This window comes from Rhipicephalus sanguineus, chromosome 3 (genome assembly GCF_013339695.2).
Source record: "Rhipicephalus sanguineus isolate Rsan-2018 chromosome 3, BIME_Rsan_1.4, whole genome shotgun sequence".
In the NCBI taxonomy this organism is placed as follows: domain Eukaryota; kingdom Metazoa; phylum Arthropoda; class Arachnida; order Ixodida; family Ixodidae; genus Rhipicephalus; species Rhipicephalus sanguineus.
The window spans coordinates 212,954,191-212,969,546 of NC_051178.1; the positions used below are offsets into that span (position 1 = coordinate 212,954,191).

Here is a 15,356-nt window from a genome sequence, read left to right on the forward strand (position 1 = left end):
AATTCAAGTCAACGTTGATTGTTTCGCACGGTGGTGTCTTAAGATACAGGGTACATTATTGCAAGTATCGGAAATACAGATACAGATACTCGTTTTGCGAGACGTATCGCGATACAAATACAAGATACCCAAAGAGTATCTCAGATAGTATCTAAGATACATGTATCTTCGATGCCAGCACTGCTTGCAAGTGACGTCAGTTCCTGTCTTCCGTCCGCCATCACCGAGCCAACGGAGCACATACGTCTCAGTGACCGCGCCGTGTTTACGTTCGTACGGCTGATCTTTTGGCGTAGTGCGGGTGTTTTTATCGCTTGCCTAGCGCTTATGCCGAAGGAGAATAGTTCAGGCCAGGGGCGTAGCCAAGAGGGGGGGGGGGGAGGTTCAACCTCCCCCCCCCCGAAAAGTTTTCAATTTTGCTTGCGTATATATACACGCACGCATACATACGCACGCACGAACATGCATAAAGTACAGTTGAACACCCCCCCCCCGGAAAAAATTTCGAGCTACACCCCTGGTTCAGGACATTACGCAGCCTGCAGCGAAGCAGTGTTGACTGGGGAACTTGGATCCTCCGTGTCTGCAACGTCCGAGTCCATGGTGTCGCACGTAATGGGTGAAACAACTTCGCACAAGATTTTAAACATAACTTGCCTGTTATGAAGTGACGCCCGCACACACGGACGTTGTTCAACGTCTTGAGGTCCTTCCTGTTTATGTGCACATAAGCCATGTGCTCCGCTTCTCGGACAGCTCTGTCGTGCGGTCGCACGATTTTGTGAGCCCCTTCGGCAAGCAGTACGTCCCCGCGTCTGCTCCTTTTGGTATCGTTAGCTACACTGGCCTAGCCGAGCCAGTTTCGCGTGGCTCCTCAAGAGCCGTGCTGCGCATGCGCGAGGATCAGTGATGTCACACAGCTGGCGCATCGGAGCCAGCACCTCCCGCGCACTCCGCCGCTGCGGCGCGCGACTCGCTGCCGCCGATCTGCGCTTTCCAGAGGACTGACGTCGTAGCTGAGGTAGACGTATACTGGCGCCGGCGCGCGCGCAGCTAATGGCCTTCGCTGTGCAGTCACCGTCTGACACTGCGCTGGAGCCGCTTGATAGCGCCTCTGACTGGCGTTTTCCAGTGTGGTTTAGCCATGGAGAAGGAGAGCGCAAATGCTGCTCAACGGCGCAGAAGAGCGGAGAAGCTTAACTCATCGGATCCCGAAATAGTTGCCTGGCAAAATAAATATACATGTGCCACATAATATGCATACCATGTGTGTGTCATTGGAGCAGAAGTGAGCATGATAATCAAGCTAATCCTAGACAATCAGGAAAGCTAAGAACAATCAGCTGAACCTTTGCTAACGCTACGTTATCCTGGCATAGCCGAGCTAAGTCACTGCAACATTTTTTTATCTGATTTACACTTACTTCTCGTGCAGCAGTCAAATATCGCACAAATCGCCATTGAGACGTACGGCGTCAACGGGAAATTCGAGAGCCGCACAGCTTGACTCGGTGTCGTCTGCTGGCATGTGCTCGGTGGTGGCGGCACATGCCGAGATCGTATCTCAGAGTTCCGCGGTATGACGTACTTGCAAGTTATGTATTCTACGTACTTGTCTTTAATCTTCTACTCTTACGCATTTTCGACTAATGTCCTTAATGACTTGTTTCAATTCATGCTCAGCTTTGCTGAATAGGACAATGTCATCAGTAGATAGCAGGTTCAGATCTTCACCGTTGTATTTTACTGCTAATCATTCTTCGTTGAACAGCTTAAATACTATTTCTAAGTGTATGTGGTATAGCTGATATTGCGTCTCCTTGCATGGCCCACTTTTTGATCGTTTCTTTTTATAGCGAAAGCGTTACGTTTGAGCGAAAACGTAGCAGGCAATTAAGTGGTAAAAGAACCCCACGTTAACTACGTCATTGATGGAATTACATGTAACGTCATAACGACGCCACAGAACACAGAAATTTGTGACATCATAGTGACGTCACACTGTGATGTCATCACATGGCATCGTCGCTTGGGCAAAGCTGGGCCGCTTCCGAATGTGTTGTAGAGAATACTAGGGAACGGCAACGGCGGCTGCGAGAAGACCCCGAAGCGATGGAAGGTCTACGCCAGCGACAAGGTGCTCGTAGGTTTATGAGAAGTGCCAACGCTTGGTTTCAGCGCGAGCTTCTGCCTATGCAGTTTGTGCATCCATGTCGTGTCTGTTATTGCCTGTGGTTTAACTGGAACCCCTCTGCGCTGAGGGTCACCGTAGAAACATCCTAGCATCACTTATTAAACGCAACCTAGAGCCTGCATCCCTAGATAAGGCCTAAAAACAACCTAGACGCAACCAGATTAGACTTCAGAATCGTCCAGTTTCTCTGTTTCAAGCCTTGCGCGGCTTAGTGCAAGCTTCGGCATTTTTTCCGCAACCGTCCATTTGTGAAACGGTGTACGTTATTTGTGAAATGACAAAGGCTTGTGTGAGGACGCTGCCTTCGCACATGCCCGCGTGTTTGTTCGTGATGCGTCGGATGAGTTGCATCGTGCTGCTGGCCTTTGCCGTTATTCTGCGCAGTGATTCGCCATTACCGCCGTTCTGCTCCATTATCATCCCCAGTACTCGGATCTTGTTTACCATCGGGATGGGTGAGCCGTTGATGCTGTTAATTCGATTTCTTCTTTTTCCGAGGGTACGTAGCCCTTGGGCGGGCGCCCCTTTCTGACCGGCCTATATAGCAGCAATTCGGATTTTTTTGGCCGAGCAGGCGAGTCCCGTGCCCACGAGGTAGTCTTCCACGCATTCTATGGCCTCCTGTAAGCGTTCCTCGACCGCTCTGTCGCTGCCCGTTGCCATCCAGATCGTAATATCATCTGCGTATATCGTGTGGTGCAGTGCTTCGATTTGATGTAATCGGTTGGGTAACCCCAGCAGGACGAGGTTCAAGAGCATCGGCGAGATCACCGAGCCCTGCGGGGTGCCCGAGCTCCCGATGTTGATTTGATCTGACTCTAGTTGTCCCACTAGCATGCGTGCGGTTCGTCCCGTGAGGAAGTCTTGGACGTAGACGTACGTTCGCAGTCCGAGATTCAGCTGGTTTATTTGTCGCATTATGGCGTCGTGGCGAACGTTATCGAAGGCCTTCTTCAGGTCCAGGCCGAGGATGGCTCTCGTCGAGCGCCCAGGATTTTCTACGATTTGATGTTTCAGCTGCAGAAGGGCGTCCTGCGTGGAGAGATGTCTTCTGAACCCAATCATGGTGTGTGGTAATAGGTCGTTGTCCTCAAGGTAATCCATGAGAAACGCATGCTCCATCAACTTGTTTACACAGGACGTGAGGGAGATAGGGCGCAGGTTCTCAGCTGTAATTTCTTGCTGAGTTTACCTGTGCTTCTTTCCATTGCTGGGGTAGCCACGCGCACAACGCTCGATCGTTGATGTATTCTGCGAGTTTCTCTATATCGATCGGTAATCGAGAATGCGCAGTGCCCTGTGGGATATTCGATCGGGGCCTGGGGCCGACTTGGTGTTGAGTTTGACGAGGGCCGCCTCGATTTCGGCATCGGAGAATTCTGCGTCGTTGCTTTCTCCCAGTGCTGGGCAGTATCGAAGATACATGTATCTTAGATACTATCTTAGATGCTCTTCGGGTATCTTGTATCTGTATCGCGATACGTCTCGCAAAACGAGTATCTGTATCTGTATTTCCGATATATTCAGCAATGTATCGTGTATCTTAAGATACAAGATACTGCTATACAAACACCACCGTTCGAAACAGCAGTAAACATTGGCTGAATTGCGCTTCTTAAGCTCATACTGCTGCCAGTTAGCCACCAGAATAAAACAAAACAACTGCCACATTCTTTTATCCTTCCGCCAGAGGCCTCCAGCGAGTACATGCGATTAGGTATACGCGTCCCTATTGGTGGAGCAGAGTCACGTGAAGGCTCTCGAGCCATCTCGACAAAGGCAAGCGCATGAACGTCTACGCTCAGGCGACCTTTTGTTTTAGATGCGTAGCAGCTCTTTGACTAGCCTGTGTAACGCTGTCCGTCCGCACAAACGCGAGGCAACGCGCTTCCCTCGGCGCAGGTGTTCGAGAGGAGCCAAGTGGGCCACGCCGCAGCTGGGCGTTGACGTCACGCACCCCTCGCACGCTTCCCTCGCAGGTGCGCCGTACGTCACTCTCTCCCTCACCCGCCGGAGCGCCGCAGCTGCCGGCTCCAACGCCCGCTCGCCTCCCGTGTCTGCGTTTCAAACAAACGTTTACACCAGTAAACGCTACACCGGGTTTCGCTTCAAACGAATCTTCCAGCGCTCACCGCAGCACCCGCGTTAGCGCCGTTCAAACCGTGACGCCACCCGTGCGCAACGCTGCTGCTAAAGCCCCTCCATCGCGTCTGCTGCCGCTTTTTTAAGTACCGCCATCTATTGTTTCGATGGCGACGCCCACTTCCGGTTCCGGAGCTTCCGGAAGGAAGTTCTTGAGCCACTTCCTTCCGCTTTTTCCTTCCATCTTTTTTCTTCGCACGCATGTGCACACGCGAGAAAGCAAATATTTCACTCTCCGTTTCGCAAGTGTTGTCGTTTTGAGGTTCGTCGTAAACTGCCTGCCGCCGAGCGAGTTTTCGCTCGGTGTTTCTGCGTCGCGAGGGCATGGGCGGGCATGGGGCGGGTGCATCAACCGGAAGAGCAGCAGAAACATCATGGCGGCATTTCGGCTTCCGCTAGGCGGGGAGCCGGTGTAAAGGGAGTGAGGGAGGACAAGTTGGCGCTACTTAACCTAGCCGGCGGAAAACGCATGGAGGGGCTTTAGCTGCTGCTTCGCATCCCATCAGCGTTCCCTTCGGGGAGATGGTCCAATTTTTTTTCGATGTGTTTTTTTTTTCAGTTGTGTCGGTGTGATGACATTTGTTCGTAGCGACGGCACTTTGTTGCGTACTCCGATGAGTGCAACGTCTTCCGCTCAAATTCTGATGCCGTTATAGTGCCGTTGTCGTAGTTTGTCTCGCGTGGTGCTTCGTTGCAGTTTCAAGAATGCAAGAATGGGGTTGCTTTGCGTCTCGCTACTTTCATGCATCAGCAATTTGAAAGATCTCGTGCATGTAAGCTTCACTTATGTTCGATGAGATTCACTTATATGCAAATGAGATTCTCAGAACCGCCGCACTACCGATGCCGATGCTAGATGCAATAGAAGAAGCATTTACGTAACTGAAGATATTTTGGCATACTGTATCTTAGTTCTTCCTGCTAAATTTTTGAAGAAGTTATTTTAATGATAATGTGGTTGTTAGCACAAGTGCTCTCTATCCTGTCCTCCGTCTGCAACCCGCGCATTACCTGGGAATTTGTATAGGTTTTGCGCGTCTGTTTACTTTCATATGTCTTTTGTAACTTGCTCCTAAATTCCTTCTCTGCTTCTTATTTTTTGAACTGCCGGCGTCATTGGTACTATTTACATACCTACATTCCGTGTGAGTTTACTGTTATGTCAAGGAGGTGTTGAGGGCAAAAGTAAAATATTCTGAGCGTGCTTAGAGTATACCGTAACAAAAATTCTGCTTACGATTTAGTAAAATAGCAAAATTGAGTTTGCATTATAAAAATGGAAATTATAAGAAAAAGTCTTAAAGATGTTAGGAAGGGGATTTGAGAAACGTAATACCAACTACTCCGTTCTTCTCATGAGCGTCCCCACGAGCCCTATTATACTATTTTTCATAGGCGCTGAGTTTTCTATTGTCTAACCTTAACATCTAAGTTGACGATACATCGTGCTATTGTCATAGCTGTTAGGGGTGCCACCTGTATCGCGTTTAGAGAGGGTGTTTCACGTAACTGGAACCAAATATTCACAAAGAAGTGGTTAACCTCAATTTAAAAAAAAAAACAGCGACATGGTTTGCCGTCATATGAATCTCGTTACGGTATTTTTATATATCGCTTAATTTGTCAATTAGCTGTCGCATCATTAATCTTAGCTAGTGGGGGATAAACTCCACTAGCTAAGATTAATGATGCAACATTTCTGATATTCAATTTAGGGCCAAATGCGTTTCGTTACGTTGAAGAAGGCATTAAAAAAAGACCAATTCCGTTTTTTGTGGAAACGTATATGCCGTTACTGCCCTCGTGCGCTACCGTCCTGCCGCGCTCTCCGCAACAACCGGCGCATGGACCGTGGCAAAATGGCGGCCGCTGCTCTAGGCATTGTCTCCACAGTGCGTCCACATGCCTTGCTGCCGCACACGGCGAATACACGCCATCGTCCCTGAGAGGCGATGGGATGACGGTCCGCATGCCGGTTGTTTCGCTCGAAGAACGTTTCAGAGCGCTGCAGTAAGGTAGCGCACGAGCGCCGTCACGTGGTTTGGTTTCATATTTCACGGCCATCCTATATTCACCACGGGGCATGTACGTCGCCAAAAAAAAAGAAACAAAAGAAAACTGGATCAGTCGTCTTTAAATGCGCTCTATGACGTGACGAAGCGCACTTGGCACTAACGTGAATATTAAATGCGTCGCATAATTGGCCTTAGTTAATTAACCAATAAAAACACTATAACGAGCGCCACATGGCGGTAAACCATATGCCGTAGGTTTCATTCAGTCGCGGCTAACCACTTGTTTTTAAAACTATTTGGTTCTACTTACGTGACACAACCTGTATACTTTTTTCCTGTGATTGTTTAATACGAAACCGCCCTGCTGTTTCACTTATATATAATTGTATTCCTTTTTTAGGTCACCATAAAGTTTTTTTATTGCTACAAATCAGCAGGTAAAGCAGAGCTAGAAGTGGCAATAGCGTGAATAGCAGTGATATGCGGCGACGCTTTGTGTCACTAGGATACGTCTGACGTTTCTGGGCGGCACAACTCGATCCTCTCGGAGAGGAAATGTGAAAAGATTGCACGTTAATGAATATGTTGCTAACGAACGCTTTACGCTATCAGATAAGTAGAGTATGAAAAATCAATGCAGTTTCATGTCCTCAATGAATTGTGAGCGCTGACTCTGTAGTTATCGTCTTCACACGATAATCACAAAAAAGATTGCTACAGCATTGTTGCTGCTGTGCACCTGTCGGATGATGCCGTACCACGAAAACGGTTATACGCTTATGGACAAGGCAAGACTGCAGCGCGGCATTTGAGCCACTGTGCGGAGGCTTCTTGCAAGTAGATGACGACTTGACGACCCGCTAGTTCGTCGTCAAGTAGAGCAGCGACACCTATCAATTACAAAAGTGTCAAGTAAAAACCACTGATAGAGCAGCGTACAAAGAGCTGTCATGGCTCAGCAGCCAAACAAATCCAGGACTATCGGGATACAAACATATTTCATTAAAATATATTTGATTAAAATTAAACGAAGTTGGTCCCAGTTAAGAAATTTTGAAGTAAACACTTTTGTACATAGGTCCTTGCTGCTTCATTATATGGATCTATAATAGCAGATTTGCCAATGTATCTAAGTATCTTAAGATACAATTGGGAAGTATCGTATCGGATACAATAATTTCGGAAGTATCTTGTATCTGTAACTCAAATATTTCTTGCCCGAATATCTTGTATCGTATCGCGATACAATTTCAAAGTATCTTTGCCCAGCTCTGCTTTCTCCTGTGTAGTCCGTATGTACTTGAGGTGGCCTTTGGTATATATGTAACGGAGTTCCGCCTCCCGTAGGAAATCTTGCTCCGTTCCAAGACCACACAAAGGCAAGGCATATGCAAAATCATACACGTATAAGTAAAGGACTACGCAATTTAAGAGATGGAACGAAAAGTGTTTGGCGTTAAAAGGCATGCAGAAACACGGCGACGTAGATATCCTCTTTGAGGGAAAAAATGGAGCTATAGGCAGACTACATCAGACGGAATGAGACACAATTTGCAGGCACAATGCGCAAAACCACCTAAAGCTGCTCGCGTCGGGAGCAGCTAGGAATCGTTGAAAAACTTGCAAACTACTATTGTTAATTGATGGACATGCAGGGATGGTTGACTCGCTGGACGAGGCCGTCGGAAGCGTGGTGCGAGCGCTGGGTGAAGCCGGCATGCTGCAGGACAGCGTGATCGTCTTCAGTGCCGACAACGGCGGCGTGCCCTGGGGTTACATGGCCTCGCGTGGCATCAACTGGCCGCTACGCGGCGCCAAGTCCTCTCCCTGGGAGGGCGGATCCAGGGCAGCCGCTTTTGTGTGGTCACCGCTGCTGGACAAACGTCGCCGCGTCTCTGAGCAACTCATGCACATCACCGACTGGCTGCCCACATTCTACGCTCTTGCCGGTAAGTTGTTGAGGATGATGAAAATAGATGGGCTATAGACAACGATGGATGGATTGGAGAAATTTTTGCAGCAATAGATTCGTGAGGCAACTCCGCGCTACTGAGGCCATTTGGAAAGTGGTCACTTGGAAAAGTGGTTCATGGCCCCTTTAAGGCACTGCCATGTGTGTCAGCAAAACGGGCTCAATAGCGGCACGGGTGTTCCACCCACCGCCAAAAGCACTGGTGGCGTAACGGCTCCATTCCAGTGCCTCAGGAGTGAAGCATCCTGGCGACATAAAGGTCCGTAATGCGACTTCTGGCAGTTGAAGTGTACTGCCTCTTGCGCACAACAACGCAAGCCTGGACAATTTAAATTAGCGGCGATGTGGATACAGTACGGACCGTGATACAGTGCAAGAAGTTTGGAAGACATGTAAGCTGGTACACAAAGTAAAATAAGAGAACCAGTAGCAAACGTGTGTTGACCAGCGTTGCGCCTTTTGGCGCTCTCGATCCTCGCTATAGTCAATCGTTTACCTGACGGCAATACAAATCGCGGTATTGTATGAAAACGGTAATGTAGTTGGTGCGGTCGGAGGAGACCCTCAATATGTCGCCGAGTGTCAGACTGCTCGGCACCGTTCAAACAATTTTGCTCTTTAGCATCACTCATGGTGACCAATACTTTAACCGCGTATCCAGTCACAGTGCTGCAGCTATGATCACTTCCAACGACAAAGCCTCGTTATGTGCTGCTTGTTCTAATATTGAACCGTTCAATGTAGGCCAAGGTCCAGCGTGCGACGTACACTTGGTAATATGCTCACGTGCACCTGATGTTGGGATGGCATTTTCCTCCGCAGGGGGTTCTACGAGCGACCTGGGACAACTGGACGGCCTGGACATGTGGGGAGTGCTATCTCGAGACGAGCCTTCTCAGCGTTCCGACGTCGTCTACAATATCGACCCTTTGTGGGACTACGCAGCCATACGGAGGGACAACTTCAAGATTGTCGTAGGTTCCCGCGGCGGCGGTAAATTCGATCAACGTTTTCCTATTCCAGGAGGACAGAGGCCATCGCCTAACCTAGAAGAGCTTATGGAAAGAAGCCTCGCCGCACAGGTAAACTCCCTTCTGCAGAAGACGCAATATTTGTTCGCTGGTGTTTGAGGCCACAAAAGAAGATGAAGCGTGCGTTGCACTTTCTTGTAAATTTGAATTAGGTTGTGAAGGCTTTAAAATAACTGACAACCAATTTTTATGTTACAGTCTGGTCAGAGCTTCCAATCACGAGATGGTAAAGCGGAAAACGCTGTCAAACGTTTATAATCAGAGTTTTACACCAAATCTGTCTTTGTGGACCATGTGCCGGCGTTGTTCGCTAACACAGGTCGCATGACCAAAGGGAAAGGAGGAGCCTCGTGAGAGGAGGTGTAATTCACCTTCTCATCTCTGGTTACATCCTTCACCCCCCCCCCCCTTTTCCCTAAGGTGCTGAGCCCTGCTGCCGCAAGGGTTGCAGAATATAGTGCCTTATTTGCCTCTTCAACCAACCACTTCTCTCAGGCCGTTCGCACGTATTCAAAACCTTCGTCCGCGTAGTGAGCTAGTCTGTGAACTCTTCGTCACTTGCTCGTGTACTGCCGATAGGACAGTGAGGTCCAATCCAAGCGCGCTTCTTTTGCTATGTTTATGTAACTGGTCCGTTACACGTATAATCACTATCTTGCGCAAACCGCGCCCGAATATCTGGGAACCTCCCAGATTATTTCAGAACCTTCTTATAGGCTTGAGCGCGAAAACGCGAACATCGGGAAAATGTGCAGCGCGGCATGGACGAAGGACAAGAAACGCACTGCCGCGCTGCACATTTTCCCGAAGATGTTAGTACACCAACTCGCCCAGATCTCCGTATTAGTTAAAAACGCGAACAGTTGAGTCAGGGGCGTAGCCAGGGGGGGGGGGGGCTGCCCCTCCCCCGAAATTTTTCAATTTTGCTTGCGCATATATACACGCACACTTACAAACGCACGCACGAACATACATAATGTATGGTTGAACCCTCCCCCCCACCCCCCACCCCGAAAAAAATTTCTAGCTACGCCTCTGAACCAATATTCTAGAACCAACGCGACCACCAGCGATAAGGCTCGAATGTTCGATGCCGCATGTATAAATGCCGACACGCCTTACTGCTGAGAAGTTTATCGACGGCCGACGCTCTGTTCGCCGCTATCAGTGTGTAACGCTGTAGTTTGACTTTCCGTTTCCCGGCCACAAGTTCGGCCTAATAAAGAGTTTCATCTTGGACACGCCGACTGCTGCCTTCGTCGACGTCACAACCCCGTGACAATATCGGCTCATTGGCTTGCACAGGCAATGTCTCCGCTTGTGGGATCCAAGTTTCACCGCAGCGCCCCATTGGACGAGTCCACAGGAAAACAAGTTTCACAATGAATGCAAAAAAGAAGCAACGACATGCTTTCGAACAGCCTTCCTTTGCTCCCCGGCATAAAGCCATTCTTGAAATGCAACATATCAGGTGTCCTCGGCCGCCATTATCGTCAAAAATCTGCATGGCTGCAACCCTGAACTTTAAACAATGACTGGGCAGGTTCGACCGAGTATGCGGCAGACCTTGCGCCAGAGTTGCCAGTTCCGCTTATAATAAGCGGATTTGGGCTTCTTTTTTCGCCGAGTCGCTTGCAGAATTTTCCAGTCGCTTGTTGCGTTTTTTGGACTTATTTGCCTTTCTACAGCAAATATAGTTACTTCAGTGATCATCACGTTCGCCAATAACGCGTTTGTCGTTCACTAACAGCGCATTTGCCGATGACCGAGTAGTTCTGAGTGTTGAAGTCAAACATACGATGGGGGAATCAACAAGTAACGTTAATCATGCGCTGGCAAACGTGCATTCAACCGAGTGGAGACTGCCCTGGAGACAATGTTAAAAAGTAAATATCTGCTTATATTTGCGGGTATTCTCGCTGTACAAAATAATTAGTGATTTTTTTTTCAACTCCCCTTCGTATATGAGTGACATTTTTTTCTATTATAAATATAAGTATTTTGAAGAATAGGAAAATTCACTAAATATTCGCTTCTTTTGGACTTGTTCGCGACAGTCGCGCCGCTTTTATTGGGCTTCTTTTGCTCTTGACAGGCAGCGCCATCTCTGGCATAAAAATACAAACTGGGTGCAAGCAACGCGCGTTTTCCCATGGTTTTCCCTTCTCTCCAATGCGCTGCCGCTCGCTTCCGTGCACGTGCAGAGCTCTCGCGGTGTAGGCTACTTGTGGCGCCTCGCAATGTACCGCTTGCAGTGCGGCTTCAAAAGGATCTTCAAGCTTTACTGGCACTTCCGAAAAGCGAGCTTGATAAAAGGAGAAAGGCTCGCCAATCTCGTTAATGGTGAAGAGCAGACGACAACGACGCCCGACTCAACGCGAAATGCATTTCCCAAGTCGCGATTACACCGTGTAGGACGTATGCCTCGAGGTAAGTCTCATTCTGTCGTGTTAAACATACGTAATGGTCCACATGCACTCCGAAATGAAGCCGTGCACGCTATCGATGTTTTGCGTTGTGGACTACGAATCATAAGATTGTTGTTTTGATATGGCATGCTTACAGTAGCAGCTGTGTACTTTTGTGAACAAACGTTTGCGGCGAGCGAAAAAAAGAAATTATACGGCCATGGCACTGTTTCCTGAGAAGGTTAGAGTCAAGTCCTCCGTGCCGCTGGAGGATCATCTGCCGATTAGGACGCGAGGCAGCTACAGCTGAGTTTTAGCCAATGTGAAGCAAGGTGAACTGCTCGCCGCGTTTTTTTCGGCTCTCGCGCCGTGCTTGCACTCTCTTTTTATGAGGATATCGACTCGACAGGCGTATAAAACCTGCTGCGCGAACGCGGCTAGAAAATCGCACAAAGTCAGAAGGTGGTTACTTCAAGGTTGCAGTTGCAAAGTGCCAGTTATATTTAGCGGCTTAAATGTATATCACCCTAATAAAGTGACAAAAACAAAGCAAACCTGCGGAACGATGTCAAAGCTTGCTGAAAATGCACAGACGTCCGTTCCGGCATGATAAAGCAGCCTTCCCGACGCGTGAATTGCAGGCGCTGAACTTCTGACAATGTGCCGAGTTCAGTTGAATTCAACCATGCCGCGTATAGGCCTCGTGCGCTCAGTTGATGGCGCCACCGCTCTCCGAGTGCGCAGCGCCAATGCGGCCACTTAGCGCATTTTGTCCCTGTTCCCTTCCCGGCGCGTAGCTCGCAGTTTTGTGCGGCAAACGTAGATGCGTGAAAACCGCAACGCAAAACGAGCCCCGCTTGCTTTCTTGCGGCTACGGACAAATAGCAAACCTTCAGCGATACTTCAAACGAAGTAGTTCGCTTCGGCATGGTGATTTGTATGCCGTTAATTACGTTTACTGTGTGAGGTAAGAACTGCACAGTGCCGTCGGTCCGTCGGAAATATTCGGAAAATGCGTCGCGCAAGTAAAGAGCGTGGAGTACAACGTGTGTTTAGAAACGAGTAAACTTGTTTCTTGGAATACCATAAAAAATACTCCTTATCGGCAGCCTCGCATGTCGCTTGTCCTATGACCGGCGCCCATTAACAGAAAGCTGGGATAGTTGAAATGACGTATTAGCGACGATAAAGAGATATAGACCGCATGAAGTGCCCTTCTCTTAGTTTTCTAGCTCTGTTAGTACGTCGAACACTTTGCTAAATTACATTTTCGAACATGTGCAACTGTGTTTTCCGTCTAAGTCCTCCGATAAAGCCGACGCTGAGGCCCCTCAGCCCGACAGTCGTGGACAGCCGACAAAGTGGGCACTGCAGAGAACTGTTTTGCCTCGAAACGGTTGCCACGAACCTTAATAAAAGGAACAAGGGAACCAACAATGTGTCAATATTACCTGGAGCAGTAGCGTAGCCAGATTTTTTTTTTCGGTGGGGATTCAACCATGCGTTATGTATGTTCGTTCGTGCGTTTGTATGTGTGCGTGTATAAATCCACGTGAAAAAATTTTAAAAATTCGCGGGGGGGAGGGGGTTTGAATTCTCCTGGTTACGCCAGTGACTTGTATGGCAAGCGAAAGAAACCGTGCGAAGACAGGACGCGTTTGCTTATCGAGGGCTCCGAACGGCTGCGTTCCAACGTTACCGCCGATCAGCCTCGTACGACTTCCATGGAAAATGATAACACTGCACCTTCGGCACTTTCCCGGCCGTGCTCTTGTAGCTGTTATATGTGAACTCGCAAGAGCAGATAAAACGCTTGCGCTGCTAGGGGCCATTGCCAACCTGCTGCGGCCAAACGCGGCTGTGGGGAGGGAACAGGGACATTTTGCCAGCAGCCGCCGCAGTGGCGCTGCATGTCCGATTTGAAACAGCAGCGCACGAGGCCTATAACGCGAGTGTTCAGCAACGACGGGTAGGTCTCACAAACACGGGGAATCAAAACACAAAGTTGTTTCACCTGCAACCGTAACTGGACTTTCACAATGCGAGAAGACAGCGAGTAATCATTACTGTATACATAGCTTGCACTGACGTCACCGTGGCCGCCATCTTGGGGGACCAGCGGGTTGAGACGCTCCGTGAGCTTTTGTTCGAACGCGCCGAGCAAGAAACGGTGACGGCTCGCCATCAGATTAGTGCCGGTGCACCCAAGCATCCTTCACACCAAAACCCCCGCGTTCCTTTGTGTTCCCCCTTGGCGCGGCTGGCGAACAAAAAAAGCGGGGAGCGCACAAAAGAACGCGGGGACCGAACACCTGGGTGTCCTCCTCTGCACTGACACACTCTAATGAGATAAAAAAGTCACGGTGGCCGCCATGTTGGGGCTCCAGCGCAGAGCACCTGTCTGTGACGTCACGTGCAAGGCATGTATACTATAGGGGGTATGCACCTGACGTCATCCGCAAGGAGCGCTAGCGTCGTTCCAGGATGCCGCCATTTTGGCGGTCTCGGTGGTTCGCGGCGCTCATGGTGGCACTGTGGAACTATCTGTTTTTTCGCTTTTTATGGTGCATCTGTGGACTGCAATGGACTTAAGCGCACATGCACGTGGGTTAGATAAACCTGCGCGATTGCGCTACCTGGCGAAAGTGCGTCTGTGCGGCGGCGCAGACCCACTCGAAGACGCTGAACTTCAACCCGATGTTGCACTGCATGCTGCCGCGTGTCGACTTCACCGACATGAAGGACTACCTTGTTCGCGAGACAAGTTTTGTGTCGCGTGAGCAACTGAAAGCTTATAAATCCATGCACGGTCACAACTATCTCACGAGCGGATGGGTGCAGCAGCCGGGTGTCAAGGTTCTCCAAGACAGCACGATAGTTGCAGTTGGAAAGGTAAACAGACTTCCCTCGTCCACTTGTAATCGCGTTTATTGTGCCGTGCGAGCGCTCTGCCGATAGTGTAAACCCAGTAACGGGATGTAATGGCAGAAAAGCGATCACAGCAATTGCTGCAGTGCTGTTTTCAAATGGTTTTTGCTTCTCAACAACCGCTGCGTGCAGTGCTAATGTGTAGCCGATTTATCGCAGCTTTTTAGTGCAGGCGTCAAAGTTCTGCCGTACAGCACAATCGCTGTTGTCAGAAAAGTAAGCCGACTTCCCCGTTTATTTCTAATCGCGTTTATTCTGTCGTGCTAGCGCCGTGTGAAACCCGTAAACACGCTAACGGGACGTCAGGGCAGGAAGGGATTACAGCACTTGCCAGTGGCTGTTTCTAAATGGTTTTCGCATTTCAACAACCGCTGATTGCCTTGCTCGTGTGTAGCTGAGTTATCGCAAGCGTTAAGCGACAGTTCTAGCTGGGGCGACGCGCAGCTTTCTGAAGGATTAAGTATGATCTAACTCCGTTCCGCGTTAAACGCGATCGCCAGAATTTAAGAAGCCGCGTTGCGTCGATCACTTACGTCGTGCAAATCAGCGTTGACGTTGCTTTATTCAGACATTTATTAGTGTTCCAACTTTGCAGCTACGATAGCTTTCTAATTTATTTCAAATGTTTAGGTCACATCACTGAGGTTGTCTGTTTGTACTCCCAGG

The 15,356-nt window shown here is 49.1% G+C and overlaps 1 protein-coding gene across 3 annotated transcripts in view; it reads left to right on the forward strand.

Moving 5' to 3' along the window:
• Positions 1-15,356, forward strand: part of LOC119388257 (arylsulfatase B) — a 113,611-nt gene that overhangs the window by 81,857 nt on the left and 16,398 nt on the right. For all 3 annotated transcript variants that reach the window (XM_037655928.2, XM_049413886.1, XM_049413887.1), the window contains 2 exons: positions 8,007-8,300; positions 9,146-9,405. In XM_037655928.2, the coding sequence (XP_037511856.1) occupies positions 8,007-8,300; positions 9,146-9,405 (554 nt within the window). The remainder of the gene's footprint in view (positions 1-8,006; positions 8,301-9,145; positions 9,406-15,356) is intronic.